General features: G+C 37.9%; 2 protein-coding genes across 3 annotated transcripts; both read right to left on the bottom strand.

Moving 5' to 3' along the window:
- LOC18779909 (receptor-like protein 2) lies at positions 8863-11812 on the bottom strand. Its single transcript, XM_007213372.2, has one exon. It carries the CDS (start codon positions 11240-11242, stop codon positions 8966-8968), a length of 2277 nt encoding a protein of 758 aa, XP_007213434.2. The 5' UTR covers positions 11243-11812; the 3' UTR covers positions 8863-8965.
- LOC18781260 (receptor-like protein 2) lies at positions 19809-22476 on the bottom strand. Of its 2 annotated transcripts, XM_020561453.1 has the most exons (2): positions 21909-22021; positions 19809-21807 (listed from the first exon to the last, which is right to left on the bottom strand). In XM_020561453.1, exons 1-2 carry the CDS (start codon positions 21931-21933, stop codon positions 20186-20188), a joined length of 1647 nt encoding a protein of 548 aa, XP_020417042.1. In that variant the 5' UTR covers positions 21934-22021; the 3' UTR covers positions 19809-20185. The 2 variants fall into 2 exon arrangements, with proteins under 2 accessions (XP_020417042.1, XP_020417041.1); XM_020561452.1 differs by having other exon boundaries at positions 19809-22476.

Raw genomic sequence — 22682 nt, 5'->3', positions numbered from 1 at the left:
TGGTTCCAGGGACGGTGCTGGCCAGGAGAGGAAGAGCGAGCGACGGCGGTTCGATTGGGACCGGTCTCGAGGCCAGCCGTGGCCGGTGGCGACGGTGAAACTGTCGCTGCTGGGTTTTCGGGGAGAGAGAGAGCGTCGCGGGGGAGAGAGAGAGAGAGAGAGAGAGAGAAAGAGAGAAAAGTCAGATATTTTAAACTCAAACTTTGAAATATTTACAGTTTTGCCACTGTCGATGTTTTGCCCGTAACTTCTTCGTTACAACTCCGATTCAAGCCTACTGCATGTCTACGAATTCGTCTCAATACCACCTACCCAAAAATACCAGTCACTGCCCCAAACACCTTCCGGGCAAGAAAATGACCAATTTACCCCTACCCTAAGGGTAAATTCGTAAATTCACTTAAATAATTTAAAATAGGAATTAAATTTGGAGTCGGGGTGTTACATCAACAACAGCTTCACAATGTATGGCCAATTTAAAGGACGTGAAGATAGAGTGGAGGCAAAGGACAGGAGGGAGCTGTGTTCAGTTTGTTTGCAGGCATGAATATTTGAAGGTATAATGCAAGAGAATAAGAGGAAGAGAATGAAGCCATGAGCCATTAGGTTACAAGCTGGTCTATATATATAAGTATGTATCAGTACCCTTCTATTGAAGGATTCCTCAAAATAATTTATTTGAGGGAGACCCCTTAGAGTCCCTTACAAAAAATTTTTGAACGATCAAAAACATCTATTTTTCACATCTTCATTCATAGATCATTCTTCCAAAAATTCATGCATATTGAAAATCAATAGGCATCTAATTGAGATCAACAAAATCAATGAACACCGTGCTTCAAGAAAGTACTTAAATTTCAATAATTTAATTGAGTAGTCAAATGATATCGGATTCAAGTAAGCTTATTTGATGGATCCTAAATGAAAGTACTTTGTACATGTATATATATATATATATATATATAAGAGCAACGATGCTTGAAAAGGATGCATACATCACTGCAAATTGAGAAGTCGATCAGCAAACAACAACCACACAACACAAATTATTGATATTGAAACCCCTCAATTCGTCCAAGAGATATTCCCACTCATGAAACCAGAGAGAAGGCCTCATTGGGTATTAAGAGATATTCCCACTAACGCCACCAGGAGAGGACTTGACTTACTTAAGGTCCACAACGCCTTCAAAGTACTCAACGTAAGAAATTGGCAAGCAACCATAACCATACAATACAAATTCTTCAAACCCCTTCTAGACGTCAAACAGAGACTTCAACTAATGTAACCAAAATTGAAAACCACATTAGGTCTAAAGAGGGCCACGATGAGAGGACCAGACCTTCTAGCTGTTACTATCAACTAATGTAGCCAAATTGTAGACCACATTAGGTCTAAAGAGGGCTACGATGAGCGTCCAAGATGTTTTCGTGTTGATAATTTTATGGTAATATATGGATTCGATCAGTGCCAGTCCTCGAACCTAAGACCTGCTGATGTTTAGTTGAATCACAAAGCCAACAAATCTAGTGAAGCGGCATGTGTTGATCATTTTTCTTGGAAACTTGGAAGATATATGGTGTTATTTAATACGGCATGCATGCCAGACATGGCTTGAGAGTTCCAGTGCTGGTCAAGCCTTATCTTAGCACTACATACATTGACATCCTATTCATGTCACACTGCAGGAGAAGCAGAACCTTCGCGCTCTTCATTCACAAGTCACTACCATCTGTCAACTACATGACCAAACAGATGAACTTTAGAAAAATGGTATATCGAGCAAAAGACAAAAGGCATAAAAGATGACACACTCGGAGTAAATTCATGGATATATTAAACCCAACAAAACTATATTTGAGTCTAGGCGACTCAATTGGACAACTTATACTACAAGGTCATGCAGTCTTCAGTCTTCTTTCGTTCCATCAACGTCAACAAGGTATTGATTCAAATGCCGACCAATTATTTTTGTAGAGAATGAATCTGTCACATGCCGTTGCGCTTTGATGCCCATTCTCTGCGCCAGCTGCGGGTCTTCAATCATATTATCTCATATAAATTTCATTTTTCAACCTGTATCCCATCAAATGGAACAAACCCGTGTAATTTGGACCTTCAGAAGGACACATAGGCACTGGGTGAGGAGTGCATTTCTTTCAGCTGTTGAGCAAGATGAGATGAAGTTAACCTGATTGGACACTCCTTCCTTTTCTGCTAAACTTCAGAGCTCCTCCAATTACTCAGCATTTTCTTTCAAGCGCTTATCGAAGCCAGCTAAAACATTGGACATGTATTGAATTTATCACTCCCGTATGTGGAGAAGTTATTCACTTCTACCAATCAAATATGGAATGGCGTTGAAATAGCATTGGTTCCTTTTGGCGCGTGGCTGGGTCGGGTAACTTGTCTTCTAGCTCATACAATAATCCAATACAACCCAATTGGTAAAAGGCAACCCCATACAACCCTCTGAGTGACGAACACATACGAATCCCAATATGACCTAAATGTTTAGATTAGTACAGTACAAAAATTTTGTTTAAGCTGAATACAGATTTGCTGAAACTATGGTGCTTGTTTCATTAAAAAACCTGGATTTACATCTTTCATTAATGGAAATTTTTTGATGTAGTGAGTAATAGCTCCGGTTGTTCGCAGTCGAAGAATTCTTTGTTCAGGCAGTTCATACCATCTATACATAATGTTTTGATCTAAGAGCATTCTTTGGAACCTTGCCGAGTAAGTTTTGAGAGATAAGACAAGTGTATTATCCTCCAGTCAAACTAAATTCCTTTCACCTCTCGAGACACCAGGTTAAACACAAAGTTTTACACAGTTGTCACCCAATTTCTTTGAACCTGATAATCCTCCAGTGACTTGCATTGTTTCGAATGGTTTCATGACTTTCAGCATCACAGCTGCTGAAGAACTTGGAATCCTTGTTGCACTGTTCTTTACTATTGCTGCAATTGGATTCATGGGCTTTAAGCAATATCCCACTTTGGTAGAGAAAGGGCTTGCACCGGTCAAAGGTAAAAGAAGTATTCATAATATTGAAAAAGTTGATCTCGAAACTGTGTGCCACACGCTCCTCCTCGTTTTCAAACTCTGTGATCACATAGTTTTCTATTTTGGGTTTTTTTTGGTAAAACTTTTGGGTTTTGATTATTTGCAAAAGGGGAGAGCAGGGATTGTAGAGAGTGAAAGAGACGCTCCAGAGGGAGGGCTACAAATGTGGGTCTGGGGTATTGGAAAGCTAAAATCCCAAGTCAGAAAGCAATAATAAAAAGCCTGGTTTTTTTGGGTGTTAATAGAGTTTATAAGAAATGGGTTATGTGCACGGAAAAAAAAAAAAAAAAGTCTTAAGATTTATGTTTATCACTAAATATTAACCCAGCGCCCCTGTTTCTGTGAATCTGTTCTGTCATCAAAGATTTGGAAATTCTCTGCTAAACTCAAAAGAATTTCAATTCTCTGCTAAACTCAAAAAATCTCACTTCTCAACATATATATGTTCATTGGTGAAATAAAGACCAAAAGATGCGCTAAAAAGGTGAGGAGATGCATACCTGAAGACAAAGGATGCAAGAACTCGCAGCCAAGAGAGATAGAAGGTGCCTGAGACAGAGGTTGTAGAAATGATGAAAAATATGACGACGAACAGACAAATCCCTGAAATGAAGACCAAAAGGGCAGCTGGATTCAAAGCTCGCCTCTCCAAACGAAAATCAACGGCCGCCAAAGCATTTCCAACAGCGAACACAAATCTTCCATCGCTGCCCCCACTGGCAGACCCAAAATTTTTTTAGCGGAGGTGCAATATTGACTAAGTATGAAAAATGGTTTTTCAGAATAATCATTTTCTCAAGATAATTTTTGGCGGCTTTTATTCCTTATACATCAAATAAGAAAACTTGATTTTATGGGATTTTAATATAAAGTATATATTGACTTAATGAGCCATCATTTTAGCCTAAATCGTATTTTGCACTAAAACCGAATTTTCATATTTTGATTTGGTGGGAATTTGATTTTCTAGTATTTTTATTTGAATCCAAATGGGGGGTACTTCCTAATTTACATTGTAAACTTAAGTAAATGGAGTAATATAAAAATAAATAAAAGTAAAAGAACAAAGACATTTACTTAAATGTTGAAAATGGAAATAAGGTAATCTGTATACCAGTTGAGCAAAGGGGTAATTTGAAGCACGTACAATGATTTTTCCGGCAAGGGGAGCTGCACCTCCTTGCGCCTTAGTAGGTCCGCCCCTGGCTGCCCCCCAACTAGGATGAACTCCTTCTCTGAGCGAACGAAATATTCGCGGGGGAAGAAAGACAGAAGGAGAAGGGGCAAAAAGGAAAGAGCAAAAAAGGTTTAGTGGATGGCATTTTTGGTAATTCACTGTGCTTAAGAGAAAACAAAACTGAGAACAATAGTAAAATGAGGGGCAGTGTAGGGGTGGATTGCCGTTTAGTATATATATAATTTTATGGGAAAAACTTATATTGAGAAAAAGGTGTTAGGAGAAATAGAACAGATGGGTGGAAATAATATTTATAAACATGATAATATTTTTCTCTCTGTCTCTTAGCCTATCAATGGCCAAGTCAAATGGGTATTTACACTAGTAAAAAAAACCCCTTGCGCGACCAAATTTTGCGCGACGAAAACTATTCGTCGCTCAAAGTCACTTTGCGCGACGAAACTCAAAACTTCGTCGCTCAAAGTCTTGCGCGACCAAATTTTGTGCGACGAAAAACAATTCGTCGCGCAAAGTGACTTCGCGCGACAAACTTTTGCGCGACGACAATACATCGTCGCTCAAAGTATTGCGCGACCAAATTTTTCGCGACGAAAAACAATTCGTCGCGCAAAGTAACTTTGTGTGACAAACTTTTGCGCGACAACAATACATCGTCGCTCAAAGTGACTTTGCGCGACGAAACAATAAACTTCGTCGCGCAAAGTCCTTATAAAAATAAAAAATAAAAAATTTTTAAAATCTTTGCATGACGTAATCCAAACATTTCGTCGCCTAAACCAATTTATTTTTGTTTTTTATTTTGTATGCATAACACTTAAGAAATTAAACAGTATATATATTTATTAAGTAGCTTTAAATTTATTATTTTAGATCGGATCGGATTTTTGTTAGAAAAATATATTATTGTTGTTCAGATTGGGTTTTTGTTAGAAAATATATATTTTAAATTGACAATCGAATTAGTTCATTGTATTCATATAGGGTCAAGGAGTGCAGCTGTAAAAAATCATCAAAATCGGAGTTAAAATAACCGTTAAATCGTGATTTTTCATTATAACCGTCGAAAAGTTTTGTCCCATTACTTGATCTCTGAATGTTTATTTTTTTCGATTTTTGGCGTATATGATCTCGAAGTATAAACAAACAAGTTTGACGGTTGGATCGTTGAAACTAGTTTTGGTGAATGCATATGCCATCAAAACAATATATTCACTAACAATTAAGAGTTTATTTATATGTTCGTTAAATATAACATAAGATTTTGTGGTATGCACTAGTGTAAATATTTTATATTGAAGATCAAATTCAGTCATTGTATTCATATAGGGTCAAGGAGTGTAGCTGTAAAAAATCATCAAAATCGGAGTTAAAATAACCATTAAATCATGATTTTTCATTTATAACCGTAAAAAAGTTTTGTCCCGTTACTTGATCTCTGAATGTTTATTTTTCCGATTTTTGGCGTATATGATCTCGAAGTATAAACAAACAAATTTGACGGTTGGATCGTTGAAACTAGTTTCGTAGAATGTGTATGCCATCAAAATAATATATTCACTAACAATTAAGATATACTTTCGTTAAATATAACATAAGATTTTCTGGTATCCACTAGTGTAAATATTTTAAATTGAAGATCAAATTCAGTCATTGTATTCATATATGGTCAAGGAATGTAGCTGTAAAAAAAAATCAAAATCGGAGTTAAAATAACCGTTAAATCGTAATTTTTCATTTATAACCATCAAAAAGTTTTGTCCCGTTACTAGATCTCTGAATGTTTGTTTTTTGCGATTTTTGGGGTATACGATCTTGAAGTATATACAAACAAGTCTGATGGTTGGATCGTTGAATGGTGTGTGTATATATATTTATTTATTAAGTAGCTTTAAATTTATTTATTTTGTACGTATAACACTTAAGAAATTGAATAGTATATATATTTATTAAGCAGCTTTAACCTTACTTATATTTTAAATTGTAAAATAAAATAATTTTATTTTTATTATTCATAACAATTATTTTTATAAATATTGTGCTACGAACCAATTTTTCGTCTCTCAAAAGTTTGCGCGACCAACAGTTTGTCGCGCAAAACTCTAAAAATTTGGACGGGTACCAAAAATGGGACGCGGGATTTTTTTTTTTTTTAAAAAAAAAATTAGACTTTGCGCGACCAATATTTTTTGTCGCTCTAAACTTTGCGCGACCAATATATATTTTTCGTCTTGCAAAAATTTGGGCGGGTACCAAAAATCGGACGCCGGAATTTTTTTAGACTTTGCGCGACCAATATGTATTTTTCGTCGCGCAAAAATTTAAAAATTTTGGCGTGTACCAAAAATGGGACGGGGGGATTTTTATTTTTTTAAAATAATTTTTTTAGACTTTGCGCGACCAATATGTATTTTTCGTCGCGCAAAAATTTAAAAATTTTGGCGGGTACCAAAAATGGGACGCGGGGATTTTTATTTTTTTAAAATAATTTTTTTAGACTTTGCGCGACCAATATGTATTTTTCGTCGCGCAAAAATTTAAAAATTTTGGCGGGTGCCAAAAATGGGACGCGGGGATTTTTTTTTTTTAAAATAATTTTTTTAGACTTTGCGCGACCAATACTCCTATATTCGTCGCGCAAAAGTTTGCGCAACCAATATTCCAATATTTTTCGTCGCGCAAACCTTTGCGCGACCAACAATATTTTTCGTCGCGCAAAGTGATACGATTTTTAAAACCGAAATAACTCCTCCACCATTTTCTCAATGTCTTTCTCTACTCTTACCTCTCCTTTCTCTTTCCCTCTCCCCAAATCCCACCATTTCTCTCACTCACTCCTCTCACTTAATCTCTCATCTCTCTCTTCACTATCTCTCACTCTCTCTCACTCACTCTCTCATCTCTCTATCACTATCTTCTCTAATTCTCTCACACTCACTTCTCCCTCTCATTCTCACTCATTCTCACTCTTGCCAAATTTTAAAATTTTAAAATTAATATGTGTTTTTGGAGTTAATTTTGAGTTTGTGTGGGTTTTGGGGTTGAGTAAAGGGGAGGGATTGGAGTTTGGGTTGGATTTGTGGTATAACAATTTTAGGGAAGATTATGCCTTCTTTTTTTTTTTTTTTTTGGTTATTTGACCATATTTGTTTTTTTGTAGGGAATCATCGAGACTTTGACGGCTAAAGTTGAGGATTAGGAAGCTATCAAAACATATCCTCAGCCACTACCACCACAATACGCTTGTATTAGGATTTTATTATTGTACTTTGTTAATTTATGTGTACATTTTGAATATTATATATATATTTATTGGATAATTTGATCACTATTTTTCATATGTAATTTTATTTTGAATATGTCAATTTAAATTAAAGTAATTAAAAAAATCATACAATTAAATTAAATTTAAAAAGTAAAAACTTGAAAAAATTAATATCAATTTAAATTAAAGTAATTTTAAAAAGAAATCATACAATTAAATTAAATTTAAAAAGTAAAAATTTGAATAAATTAATATAAATTAATTAATATTAAAGAAATAATAAAACAAAAAGTCAAAAACCTTGCGCGACAAAATATTTCGTAGCGCAAACTATTAAATTAGTTTATTTTAAATTAAAAAAATTTAAAAAAAAAATATTTCGTCGCGCAAATATTTGCGCAACGTTAGTATTCGTCGCGCAAAACTCAAAAAATTTAGGCGGGTACCAAAAATTGTACACGGGAATTTGTTATTTTAAAAAAAAAAAATTTAAGACTTTGCGCGACCAATGTTTTTCGTCGCACAAAACTTTGCGCGACCAATGTATTTCGTCGTGCAAACCTTTGCGCGACCAATGTATTTCGTTGAGCACAACTTTGCGCTACCAATATTTTTCGTCGCGCAAAGTGACTTTGCGCGACCAATATTTTTTCGTCGCGCAAAGTCGCTTTGCGTGACCAATGAAAAAACTTCGTCGCGCAAAGTCTTTCTTCACGATCTTTGCGCGACGGATTCTGCGTGACGAAATTTCTGTCGCGCTGAAATTTGTGCGACTACAATGTATTTTGCGCGACGAAATTCTCTTCGTCGCGCAAAGTGTAAAATGTAGTAGTGTTATTATTTAAAATAACAAATGTGTATTGCTTCAATTGGTGAAAACAATCTTGTTAAGTCTTTGAAATTAAAGGTGGGTGTTGATGGCTTCGTGAGTTGGAATTAGGGTGGGGTGGGTGGGGAAGAGAGAGAGAAGGTTGTGGGAGCGTTGGGTTGATTTTTGTTAAAATTCTTCCTTTTTTTCTATTTCATATTTCATTTATTTTATTTTTCAATATTTAATTATTTTTAATGTACAAATTGGCCAATTTTGCCCTCATATTTAACTGCAAAATTAAATGAAATGTTGAGAATTTAGACGGTAGGGAGGAAATTAGCTAAAAATAAAAGTTCATATCAATGATTTTCCAAAAAGAGGATAGGGGTAAATTGAAAGATAGGTACAAGTTCATAAGGCAAATCAACAGTTAAGTACAAATTCCCCCCATAATATTATGAACATAACAACATATATCCTTTAAATTTAAGTCCAGTTATTTTCAAAAGAAGAAGGAAAAAAAAAAGGAAAAGCAAACTGAAAATGAAAATAAAAAGTACAACATTAATAATATATATCTAGCCTCTAAGCCTTCTTTTCATCATGTTGATATGGACTATTATCAACTTATCATCACATAGAGCCTATCTTGTAGATTGTCTATGAATTGAAAATATGCATATCTCCATGTCTTGTTAATGACTAAAGAACCACAAACTCCCCAAAATCCTACTATGAACCCCAACACAACGAAAATGTAAAACCACGGAAGTTGATGATGCCCATTGCCCTCGTCTTTGTTGTTCTTGTTATCTGCATCCATGTCCTTAATTGGTCTGCACTTATTTGGAAGTGGGGCACCACAAAGTTTTGGATTCCCCTCAAAGGCAGAAGCGTTGAAGCTTTGGAGCTGGGTGCCTATAGGTATTGGTCCTTCAAGATTATTGTACGAGGCATTAAATTCTTTCAAGAAATTAAGACTCGCCAATGATGATGGGATTATTCCAGACAAGTGATTCTTGGAGAGGTCCAAAACCTCTAAATTTTTTAGGTTAGATATTTGGTCTGGAATGATGCCGGAGAAGTTGTTGGAGTTAAGAGCCAACTTGCGGAGACCCCGCAATTGGCCTATCTCAGCAGGTATATAACCACTAATGTTATTGTTAGATAGGACTATCCATCCTGGTAAAAAATACAATTTTTGCTGTGGTAAACGTTGCTGTGGAAATTGTTGATTTGAGTTTATGCTGACGCTGCTGCCGGCAACAGGAAGTTCAAATTCATATTTTTCTACTTGAGATGCAATATTAGGTTCATGAAGCAACCTTGGTAGTTGACAAAGTTGCTGTGGAAATTCACCTGAAAGTCGGTTGTTTGGCAAGCTGATATAAAACAGCCTAGGAAGATTCCACAACCAACTTGGAATTGGCCCTGTGATTTGATTAAAACCCAGACGCAAGATCTCTAGATTCTTGAGCTTTGATAACCACATAGGTATTTGACCAGTGAGGTTAGAATGACACAAACACAACAACCGAAGATTTCGGAATCCATGAAAATCAACCATGTCATCATCAGATGGCAGTCCCTCACCCACAAAGGAACCACTAAGCATGAGTGCGTGAAGACTTTTGCAACTCATCAATATCTTCATTGCCCCTGTGAGGTTGGTGAATCGGTTGTATCCAAGAGAGAGGAAGGACAAGAATTTCAATGAAAGAATCTCAGCTTCTATTTGTCCCTCTAAATGATTTCCAAACAATCCAATGGCTTTAAGGGACCTACACGAGTAAAGGCTTCTTGGAACTGTACCAGTGAAGTTATTCTTCCTTAGGTCAAGTTTAGTAAGTTGACTAAGTTTGGAAAAATCAAACATGGAGATATCTCCTTCCAAGTTGTTGGATTCCAAACGCAATTCTACAAGGTTTGTGCAATTCATCAAAGATGGGGGCAAAGCACCTTCTAAATTGTTGAAATCAAGGGTCACAAACTTCAACTTAGATAGCTTCCCCAAATTGAGAGGAAGCTCGCCTCCAAAATGATTATAGAAGAGATCAAGGGTTGCAAGGTTAGTGAGATTGACAATTTTATCACTAATGGCTCCATGTAGTGAATTGAGAGGCAATGCAATTTCTTCAAGTCTGGTAGCATTATAAATGTCTTCTGGAAATAATCCCGAGAGGTTATTGTGACCGGCACGAAAAACCTGCAATTTGGAACACTTCCCTAGCCCATGATCAAGGTTGCCGCTGAATACGTTGGAAGAAAAATCCAATAGCCTAAGGAAGGGAGAAGAATGTTCCAGACAAATAGAGGATGGGAGATACCCTGTGAAGGTATTGTTGCTGACATTGAAACTAGTCAAGTTGCTTGCTTGTTGGAAGAATGAAGATGGAATTGCACCAAAGAAGTGATTGCTGGACAAATTAACTGTCTGGATATTAATGGATGGTAGAGAAAGTGGTAGCTCTCCAGAAAGATGGTTGTAGCTCAAATCGAGGATCTCAAGTTGATTCAAAGACAAGAAGAACTGAGTTTCAAGTGAACCATATAGTGAATTGTGGGAAAGGTTCAAGTGGGTGAGATGCGTGAGATTTGCAAGTGAAGAGGGAGAGATACCTCCTTTGAGCCCTTTAGAAGGCAAGAGCAAACGGGTGACCCAACCATCTTGATTACAAGTGATGCCCTTCCAATGACAGCAATCAGTGGATGTCCAATTTAAAGAAGGAGAAGAGAGAGTGAAGGCAAAGGACAGAAGGGAGCTGCGTTCAGTTTGTTTGCAGGCATGAATATTTGTGGTTATAATGTAAGGGAATAAGAGGAAGAGAAGTAAGGCATGAGCCATTAGGTTATAAGCTTGCACTAGCATGCTGCTTTGTGTATGTGCCGTTGCCCACATGTATATTTATATACAAGAGCAAACATGCTTGAAAAGGATGCAAACGTAACTGCAAATTGAGAAGTCGGCAAACAAGCACCACACAGTGCAAATTAGGCAAACGAAATATCATTCCCCTGTCTAGTATTTTCTCCCCCATGACCTGACTGAAGAGAGTGAAATTCAATCCAAGAATCCTGCTATCCCAGGTCAACCTCCCATCAGCATGACCCAACTGAAGAAACTAATTAGAAGAGAGAAGAAAAAAATCACCCCACGGTAAGAGGAAGAAGAAAATTGGGGAGAGACCTCCCATCAGCATGACCTGACTGAAGAAACTAATCATAAGAGAGAAGAAAAAAATCACCCCACGATAAGAGGAAGAAGAAAATTGGGGAGAGACCTCCCATCAGCATGACCTGACTGAAGAAACTAATCATAAGAGAGAAGAAAAAAATCACCCCACGATAAGAGGAAGAAGAAAACTGGGGGAAGAGAAGAAATAAAAAAGAAAGAGAGAGAAGAGAGAAGGAAAGGCAAGAGAGAGGAGAGAGAAAAGAGAAGAAATAGATATAAACCGTTCAAATGCGGGACTAATGAAACCCCTCTACACGTCGAAGATATGAACAGAAGCTACAACGTTAATATTTATACTGCCTCTTAAACTTTCCACAGGCTTTTGATAAAAAAAAGGGGAAAATACTTTCTATAAGCTTATTTTAATGTTATTTATTATTTTAATCTTTCCTAAGATATATTTAATCTGTTTAATGTTATTTATTATATTATTATGGAGATGTATTATCTATTATCTATCTATATATAAAGCAAAAGGTAAAGAAGATGTAGTAAATTATTATATATATAAAAAATTATGGTGTTTTTAATTTTCTTTCATTAATTACTACAAATTTGCTGAAGTGATAGTATTTGTCATTTCGCTATGTAGTTTAAATCACTCAAACCTACCATACAATGCATTTCCTTCCATTTTTTGTGATAAAATAGTAGATAATTGACTAAATAAACATCCTCTAAAGTTTTAATAAAAATTTCCAAGTTTTTCTCATAATTTTCATGATTTTTATTCAATTTTTACCGATATCGATATATCCATGTTTTTGGACCACCAATATTTCTTAAACCCTCGATATTTCTATTAATAACTCTTGAATTTTCTTTCTTATCTTGAGTGGTGCAATGGCTGCTTCATCCGATCATTCACAACTGGAGCAATTTCCCTTCCCTTTGAGCTAAGCGATTAGTTTTGCAGATACTTCATATTAACATAGAGATACTAATATATTAACAGACAAGTGAAAGAGTAGTTCTTATCATTTTTGTGCGGGATATAACTCATGCGCCCATACACAAATATGTCCCTAGCACAAGCTCCTCCACTCCAAAATGAAATTCTGAATGTCTTCATTGGCTTAGAAGCCCTGAACGCAAACCTAGATATGTATAGTAATGAACCCCACATGCCAAAGCACAGCAGCAAGGGAATTCCAATCCAAAATACATTAATTTGGATTTCTTCTCTAATATCAATTGCACTTTCACATTCAGCAGATTTTTTATTGTTTATTTGGGTTTTTCGCAGCAATGGTCCCTCAACTATACCCGTAGTTGCATTTGGGTCACTAAACTCAATTATTAGTTGCAGAGATCACTCAACTATGTGTTTCGTTGCACCAGTAGTCCTTCCATCAAGTCTGGCAAACGTGGTGTCAATTTCATGGGCAAATTTGTCTTTCCAAGTCTACAATGTCCAACCTCCCAATATTTTCACATCAAACCAAAACTCCATGGCCTGCCAATTCCTTCTGGGCTCTTACTCATCTTCTTCTCTATCCCCAAACCCCAAACCCAAAACCCTCAATAAAAACCCACCAAAACCTCTCGCTCCATCCTCCATTTCCTCCCACCTCTCAACCACAGATGATAATGATGAAAATGATAAAACCTAGAAACCCAATTTCGATGTCCTCAAGCTTTCTGTAACTCTCACTGTAATCTCCACCCCTCCCCCAATTCCCAACCGGCATAGCCGCCGTCAAAGAGAAAAAGCGAGTGCCCAAGAAGTCCACGCTCAAAAAATCCGAAGCTTTATCTCATCAAGAGCTCGAGTCTTGGTCCCAAGGCCTCCCCGTCATCTCCAATCGAATTCCGTACACCCAGCTCTTGATATTGAACCAGGAAGGTAAGCTAAAACATGTTATCAAGCCTCCTGGTGTTGTATTGCCAAAAAGGGTAGAGCCTGTGGTGGTGCTGCTCTTGTTGGGCTTGGGAGAGCTAACTGAAAAGTCAAATTTGTCCCTCACAAATCTATGAGATTCTCACAGATGCTTGTCACGTCATCATTTTAAATGGAAAAAACTAACGGACTTGACGGAAGGACTACTGGTGCAACGAAACACATAGTTGAGTGACCTCTGCAACTAATAATTGAGTTTAGTGACCCAAATGCAACTACGGGTATAGTTGAGGGACCTTTGCTATGAATAACCCTTTTTATTTTTCTAAATTAGCAATAGACATTAATCTTAACATAGACATCAATCCTTCACAATTGACAACCGTATTACATGCATATGCATCAGCTTTCATATCTTTGGACTGAGTATGCAAAATAAAAGGTACAATATTAATAATATATATCTAGCCTCTAAGCCTTTTTTTCATCGTGTTGATCCGCACTGTTACCATCACATAGACCATATCTTGTAGATTGTTTATGAATCGAAAATATGTGTATCTCCAAATGTCTTGTTAATAATTAAAGAACCACAAACTCCCCAAAATCTCATTACACTAAAGTTGATGAATTCCATTGTCCGCGTCTTTATTGTTCTTTTTATTTGCATCAATGCCCTTACTTGGTCCACACTTATTTGGAAGTGGGCACCACAAAGTTTTGGATTCCCCTCAAAGGCAGAAGAGTTGAAGCTTTGAGTTGGGTGCCTATTGGTATTGGTCCTTCAAGATTATTGTATGAGGCATTAAATTCTTCCAAGAAATTAAGGCTCGCCAATGACAATGGGATTATTCCAAACTAGTGATCAAGATGGTTGGGTCACCCGTTTGCTCTTACCTTCTAAAAATCTCAAAGGAGGTATCTCTTCCTCTTCACTTGCAAATCTCTCACATCTCACCCACTTGAACCTTTCCCACAATTCACTTTATGGTTCACTTGAAATTCAGTTCTTCTTGTCTTTGAATCGACTTGAGATCCTTGATTTGAGCTATAACCGTCTCTCTGAAGAGCTACCAGTTTCTTGATTTGAGCTACGTTTTTGGAAACTTGGAAGATATATAGTGTTATTTAATACGGCATGCATGCCAGACATGGCTTGAGAGTTCCAGTGCTGGTCAAGCCTTATCTTAACATTACACACATTGACACCCTATTCATGTTACACTGAGGAGAAGCGTAACCTTCGCAGAAAATCTCATTCTTCGCTCTTCATTCACAAGTCACTACCATCTGTCAACTACATGATCAAACAAATGAACTTGAGAAAAATGGTACATCAAGCAAAAGACGAAAGGCATAAAAGATGACACACTAGGAGTAAATTCATGGATATATTAAACGCAACAAAATTTTATTTAAGTCTGGGCGATTAAATTGAACAACTTATACTACAAGGTCATGCAGTCTTCAGCCTTCTTTCGTCCCAGCAACGTCAACAAGGTATTGATTCAAATGCCAACCAAATATTTTTGTAGAGAATGAATCTGTCACATGCCGTCCCACATAGATGCCCATTCTCTGCGCCATCTGTGGGTCTTCGATCAGTTTAGCAAAAGCCAAGCAGAACTCTCTGTGCCATCTGCGGGTCTTCAATCAGATTATCTCATATCCATTTTATTTTCCAACCTATATCCCATCAAACGGAACAAAACAGTGTAATTTGGACCTTTGGTGTATAAAGGACACATAGGCATTGGGAGAGAAGTGCATTTCTTTCAGCTGTTGAGCAAGATGTGATGAAGTTAACCTCATTGGACACTCCTTCCTTTTCCGCTAAACTTCTGAGCTCCTTCAAGTACTCAGCATCTTCTTTCAAGCGCTTATCGAAGAACCTAAAACATTGGACATGTATTGAATTTATCACTCCCGTATGTGGAGAAGTTATGCATTTCTACCTATCAAATATGAAATAGCATTGGTTCCTTTTGTCGCGTGGCCGGGTTGGGTATTCGAAACTGACCCGGCATAACTTGTCTGTTAGCTCAGACAATAATCCAAAAGTGCATTTTTACACAGCATCTGCAATTGGTAAAAGGAAACCCAATACATCTGAGTGACGAACTCATAAGAATCCCAATATGACCTAATTGTACATTAAGACAAGATTTAATATCCCAAAATGTTTAGACTATAGCTAATACAGTACAGAATTTTTGTTTAAGCTAAATACAGATTTGCTGAAACTATGGGGCTTGTTTCATTAAAAAAACCTGGTTTTAAATCTTTCATCAATGGAAATTTTTTGCCATAGTGAGTAATACCTATGGTTGTTTGCTGTTCAAGAATTCTATCTTTAGGCAGTTCATATCATCCCTACATAATGTTTTGATCTAAGAGCATTCTTTGGAACCTTGCCGAGTAAATTTTAAGAGATAAGAAGAATTGTATGATCCTCCAGTCAAACTAAATTCCTTTCACCTCTTGAGATACCAGGTAAAACACAAAGTTGTACACAGTGATCACCCAATTTCTTTGGACCTGATGTTTCTCGGTCTACAAGCTACGGGTCATCATGGACAGTCTTGTTACTTCATTTTGACATCTCTATATATCTTGACATATGTCACACACACATCTAACTAAGCACTAATATATTGTAATAATAAAGGAAATTTGAACATCTATCCAGGGTTTCGATTCGCAGGTATGTCAGACAAGTTTGCTTTAAAAGAGCAATCTGATAATCAATCAGATAACAGCATAATAGTTTACTGCTATTCATTCTACATAAGCTTCGTTTTCTTCCACAAATAACAACTCCAGGCTTGACTAGGAATGTAGGCCATCACAATCCCGCTAATAATCTGAAGCAATCCAGTAGTGACACCTAAATTCTAGGTATAACATCTACAGGCTAATGTTTCATAATTTACTGAGAGAAAAATAATGTCTTTCCACGTCGAGATATATAGTTAAATTGCAAAATCCATAAAGCTTTCAACACACAAATGAACCTGAAGGGAAAGCTTAATATCACCACCACATGATTACTGCATGCTTCTGCTTGGTTATTGATAGTCTATTAATATCATATGGTCTTTCGACAAGGTTATATAGTAATGAAGGAACACACATATCCCTATAAATTATTTTTTTCTCTTACCTATTAGTTGATAACTTAGTATAACATGTCTATCAGTAAGATTAATAGATTACTCAGTGATAGGAACTTGCCTGCAATTGTCAGTGAAGTTTCAGTTACATTAGGAAGTTGAAGCACATCTCTTTCAAGGGTACAAAGCATAACGAAAGCTGAAATTTCCAAAGTCTATATTCTTTTTCCTCTCAAAACGGTTTATTGACAGAAAATTTATCCTACAAGAAGGAAAATATCAAAGCAGGAAAACAACGGTAAGCTACCACATAAAATCGGAAATAAATCATCAAGGAAACTGTAAACTATATACAAACATGTTCGTTACTTATACGAATTGGTGGGTTCATAAACTGTTTCACATTAACAGCTGGGTAAAGACTGGCTGAATTCCTCATGCGTTAAGATTCTTAAATGTCTTTGCAAACATAGATGCTGTGAATTTGATATTAACAAGAATCTTTTCTGCCATTCCTGCAGCCATACTTAATTTTTCAAAAAAATCAGTGAGAAATAGTAGTATGATCACTGCAAAAGAACACTAAAAAAGGTGCACAAGACACATCAGATAAATATGATAAAGCCAAAATATGGAATCAGACCAATTGTCACTTCTTCTATGAAGTATAAAGGTTTCCCATTTATCCTCCTCAAAATAGTGTGTGTGTTGAGCTAGCAATAAATCTGGAAAATGACAATAAAACAAAACCTGGACATAAAGATGTAACATATTAAACAACTATGATATCAAATAAGTGCAAATACCTTTGTTGTCTTCTTAAGCTTTAGCATTGGAATGACAACAGGAACCTGACCTGCTAGTATTACATCAAATGATGGCTACAGGACCAGCACACAGAGAGCAACAAAAAGGCACCGCAGAAATGCACACAAAGCATGAAGACGATAGAATATACGTAGGGGAAGGAAAGCACCATATACAGTAACAGGAAAGATACTGGGAAACCAAATGACATTAAAACATCAAACAATGCACTGATTTTAAATGACTGTTGAACACTGTGAAACCGAGAAATAAGGACAAGGAAAGAAAAGAAAATTTGATATGTTTGTTCTAACTATGTATAAACCATCTTCCAATCCCACGGTGTGGTATCCATTATATATGTAGTACCCTGTTTGATGAAGTTCCTATAGCAGGTCTGTGTTTCTAATCCTGTTTCTCTGAGAGTACACACACCAAGACGACTTGAAACTGTCATTTTCAACATTTTATTGTAAAGTAGGTCATCATGTAAATCTTTCATTCAACTTTCAAACAAACTTACATATGAAAAAGAAAAAACATTTACTCTTGTTCGATGTTTTTGTACCATACACAATCCAACCTCAAGTAAACCCCACTACTATTTTACATAGATACCATGAATCCATAATATCATAGATAAAATTGAAACAGAGAAAGCACACACACCAGAAACGGTCTCCTCAAAGCATCGATTTTTGTCATGGTGTGCAGTGAAAACGTGAACTTATGCCCAGCCGCATCAACAATTAGTCTTTCAGCTCCACCTACACCTCAAATTCATAAATACAGCCTTCAACAACAATAGAAAGAAGAAGTAAAAATTACCTATGCCCAGAAAAAAATTGTCACATCCCTAGATCGGCTTCGCCGTAGCACGATATTATCCGCTTTGGGCCCCCCTCTCTGCCCTCACAGTTTTGTTTCTGGGAACTTACGAGAAACTTCTCAGTGGGTCACCCATCCTAGGATTGCTCTAACCAGTGAGTTCCCAAAAGGCCTCGTGTTAGATGGAGGCGGGCATGTACATATAAGGCACATCACTCCCTCTCCGTTGGTCTGTCACATCCCGGGATCGGCTCCGCCGTAGCACGATATTGTCCGCTTTGGGCCCCCCTCTCTACCCGCACGGTTTTGTTTCTGGGAGCTCACGAGCAACTTCCCAGTGGGTCACCCATCCTGGGATTGCTCTAGCCCCTAACTCGCTTAACTTCGGAGTTCCTACGACTCCGAAGCCAGTGAGCTCCCAAAAGGCCTCGTGCTAGATGGATGCGGGTGTGCACATATAAGGCACATCACCCCCTCTCCGTTGGTCGATGTGGGATCTTACAATCCACCCCCCTTAGGGGCCCGACGTCCTCGTCGGCACACTCGCACCACACGGCAGAGTGGCTCTGATACCAAATTGTCACATCCCGGGATCGGCTCCGCCGTAGCACGATATTGTCCGCTTTGGGCCCCCCTCTCTACCCGCACGGTTTTGTTTCTGGGAGCTCACGAGCAACTTCCCAGTGGGTCACCCATCCTGGGATTGCTCTAGCCCCTAACTCGCTTAACTTCGGAGTTCCTACGACTCCGAAGCCAGTGAGCTCCCAAAAGGCCTCGTGCTAGATGGATGCGGGTGTGCACATATAAGGCACATCACCCCCTCTCCGTTGGTCGATGTGGGATCTTACATGGTCGATGTGAGATGTTACAATCAACCCCCCTTAGGGGCCCGACGTCCTCTTCGGCACACTCGCACCATACGGTAGAGTGGCTCTGATACCAAATGGTCACATCCTGGATTGGCTCCGCCGTAGCACGATATTGTCTGCTTTGTGCCCCCCTCTCTGCCCTCACGGTTTTGTTTCTGAGAACTCACTAGCAACTTCCAAGTGGATCACCCATCCTGGAATTGCTCTAGCCCCAACTCGCTTAACTTCGGAGTTCTCATTTCTCCGAAGCCAGTGAACTTCCAAAAGGCCTCGTGTTAGATGGAGGTAGGCATGTACATATAAGGCACATCACCCCCTCTCCGTTGGTCGATGTAGGATGTTACAATAATAGCAACGTTCAACTTTCAGCTTCCTTTCTTCGCCATTTTCAACTCTCCTCCAATTCTCTGCATTCTAATTCAAAGTCTCAAAAGATAAGCTTTTTCTGCTAATTGGGCCAAAACTGGGTCGGTTCTGGCCCAACATTTGCAAAATAAAGTATTGGGTTCTGGCTGAGTTCAATATGATCCAACCCATTTTAGTTTCGGACCAAAAAAAGGTCGTGATCTTTCTCAGTTCTCAACTTCTCGCACAGAAGAATATGAAGAAGAGGAGAAGAGAAATGAGTGGAGAAGAATTAGCGGGCCCCCCAGGCCCCAAAGCTCCGCCGTCTGCTTTATTTTTTCAGCGTTGTCTGCAAGCCATGAATTTTCATTTCAATTTTAAGTCTTTGGTTTTTAAGTCTTTTTCTTCTTCCTTTTTAAATGTTTGGCGGATTTTAAATTATGGGTAGTTAATTGCATTTGTTTTCTTTCAGGGCCTCTTGATAGGTTGGCAGATTCGGAAGCAAATTAAAGGAAAGGCATTCATGACCCCTCTCTGTACCAGCTATTAGTACTTATAAATGATTCTGAATGATGCCAAAAGGATAACCGTATCCTAGCTTTACGGGAAATAGAAAGGATGGATAGGTCCTATCACTTCATGGAAGAGGTCCATCCGACGACAATGCAGTCTTTTTATGTGAAAAATTTGTCAGGTGAATCTGTCATGACTAGAAATGAAGAAGAAGAAAAGGAAAAAAAAAAAAAAAAAAAGGAAAAGCAAACTGAAAATGCAAAATAAAAAGTACAATATTAATAATATATATCTAGCCTCGAAGTCTTCTGTCCATCTTGTTGAGGGGGACTGTTATCATCACATAGAGGAGCCTATCTTGTACTTTGTTTATGAATCGAAAATATGCATATCTCCATGTCTTGTGAATAATTAAACAACCACAAACTCCCCAAAATCCCACTATAAACCCCAATGCTGCAAAGATATAAAACCATGGAAGTTGATGAAGCCATTTGTACACATCTTTGTTGTTCTTGTTATCTGCATCAATGCCCTTATTTGGTGAGCACTTTGGAAGTGGCGCACCACAAAGTTTTGGGTTCCCCTCAAACGCAGAAACTTCGAAGCTTTGGAGCTGGGTGCCTATTGGTATCGATCCTTCGAGGTTATTATATGAGACATTAAATTCTTTTAAGAAATTAAGACTCGCCAATGATGCTGGGATTATTCCAGACAAGTGATTCATGGAGAGGTTCAAAACCTCTAAATTTTTTAGGTTAGATATTTGGTCTGGAATGACACCGGAGAAGTTGTTGGAGTCAAGACTCAACGTGTAGAGAAGATGCAATTGGCTTATCTCAGTGGGTATATCACCAACAATGTTATTCGTAGACAAGTCTATCGTTGCTGGAAAAAAACACAATTTTTGCGATAGAAAAGTTTGATTTGCGGTTATGCTGATGCTGCTGCTGTAGACAGGAAATTCAAATTCATAATTGTCTCCTTGAGATGCAATTGGTTCATGAAGCAACCTTGGTAGTCGACAAAGTTGCTGTGGAAATTTACCTGAAATTTGGTTGTGTGACAAGCTTATATAAAACAGTCTAGGAAGAGTCCCCAACCAACTTGGAATCGGCCCTGTGATTTGATTGAAACCCAGAGCCAAGATCTCTAAATTCTTGAGCTTTGATAACCAAAAAGGTATTTGACCAGTGAGGTTAGAACGAACCAAACCCAAGAGCCGAAGATTTTGGAATCCAACATAATCAACCATGTCATCATCAGATGGCATTCCCTCACCCACAAAGGAACCGCTAAGCAAGAGTGCGTGAAGACTTTTGCAACTCATCAATATCTTCATTGCCCCTGTGAGGTTGGTGAATCGGTTGTAACCAAGCGAGAGGAAGGACAAGGATTTCAATGAAAGTATCTCATCTTGTATTTGTCCCTCTAGATTATTTCCAGTCAACCGAATGGCTTTTAGGAACCTACATGAGTAAAGGCTTACTGGAACCGTACCAGTGAAGTTATTGATCCTTAGGTCAAGTTTAGTAAGTTGACTCAGTCTTGAGAAATCAAGCACAGAGATATCTCCTTCCAAGTGGTTGTTTCCCAAACGCAGTTCTACAAGGTTTGTGCAATTCATCAAAGATGAGGGCAACACACCTTCTAAATTGTTGAAATCTAAGGTCACAAACTTCAACTTGGAGAGCTTCCCCAAATTGAGAGGAAGCTCGCCTCCAAAATGATTAGAGGAAAGGTCAAGGATGGCAAGGTTGGTGAGGTTGACAATTTTACCACTAATGGCTCCATGTAGTGAATTGAGAGGTAATGCAATTTCTTCCAGTTTGGTAGCATTATAGATATCTTCTGGAAGTAATCCTGAGAGGTTATTGTGATTGGCACGAAAAACCTGCAGTTCAGAACACTTTCCTAATCCAGGAGCAAGGTCGCCATTAAATAAATTGGAAGAAAAATCCAATAGCCTAAGGAAGGGAGAAGAATGTTGGAGACAAATAGAGGATGGGACATACCCTGTGAAGCTATTGTTGCTGACATTGAAACTAGTTAAGTTGCTTGCTTGTTGGAAGAATGAAGATGGAATTGCACCAAAGAAGTGATTGCTGGACAAATCAATTGACCGGATATTGCTAGATAGTGGAGAAATTGGTAGCTCTCCAGAAAGACAGTTATAGCTCAAATCAAGGATATCAAGTCGATTCAAAGACAAAAAGAACTGAGTTTCAAGTGAACCATATAGTGAATTGTGGGAAAGGTTCAAGTGGATGAGACGCGTGAGATTTGCAAGTGAAGAGGGAGAGATACCTCCTTTGAGCCCTTTGGAAGGCAAGAGCAAATGGGTGACCCAACCATCTTGATCACAAGTGATGCCGTTCCAACGACAGCAATCATAATCAATGGATGTCCAATTTAAAGGAGATAGAGTGGAGGCAAAGGACAGGAGGGAGCTGCGTTCATTTTGTTTGCAGGCATGAATATTTGTGGATATAATGTAAGGGAATAAGAGGAAGAGAAGGAAGGCATGAGCCATTAGGTTATAAGCTTGCACTAGCATGTTGCTTTGTGTATGTGCCGTTGCTCATGTATATTTTCATATATAAGAGCAAACATGCTTGAAAAGGATGCAAACATCACTGCAAATTGAGAAGTCGGCAAACAACAACCACATAATGCAAATTATTGATATTGAAACCTTTGGGCCACCAGGAGAGGACTTGACCGTGATATATGTGATAAACAGAATCCTTGTTGAATTCAAACTGGAATATGTTTTGACTATTTCCTTT

Source organism: Prunus persica, chromosome G4 (assembly GCF_000346465.2).
Source record: "Prunus persica cultivar Lovell chromosome G4, Prunus_persica_NCBIv2, whole genome shotgun sequence".
NCBI lineage: Eukaryota > Viridiplantae > Streptophyta > Magnoliopsida > Rosales > Rosaceae > Prunus > Prunus persica.
This window is presented reverse-complemented; position numbering and strand designations above follow the sequence as displayed.

Coding starts and splice junctions, on each gene's coding strand:
- LOC18781260 (XM_020561452.1), bottom strand. CDS start 22,450: ATGCTAGTGCAAGCTTATAACCTAATGGCTCATGCCTTCCTTCTCTTC.
- LOC18779909 (XM_007213372.2), bottom strand. CDS start 11,242: ATGTGGGCAACGGCACATACACAAAGCAGCATGCTAGTGCAAGCTTAT.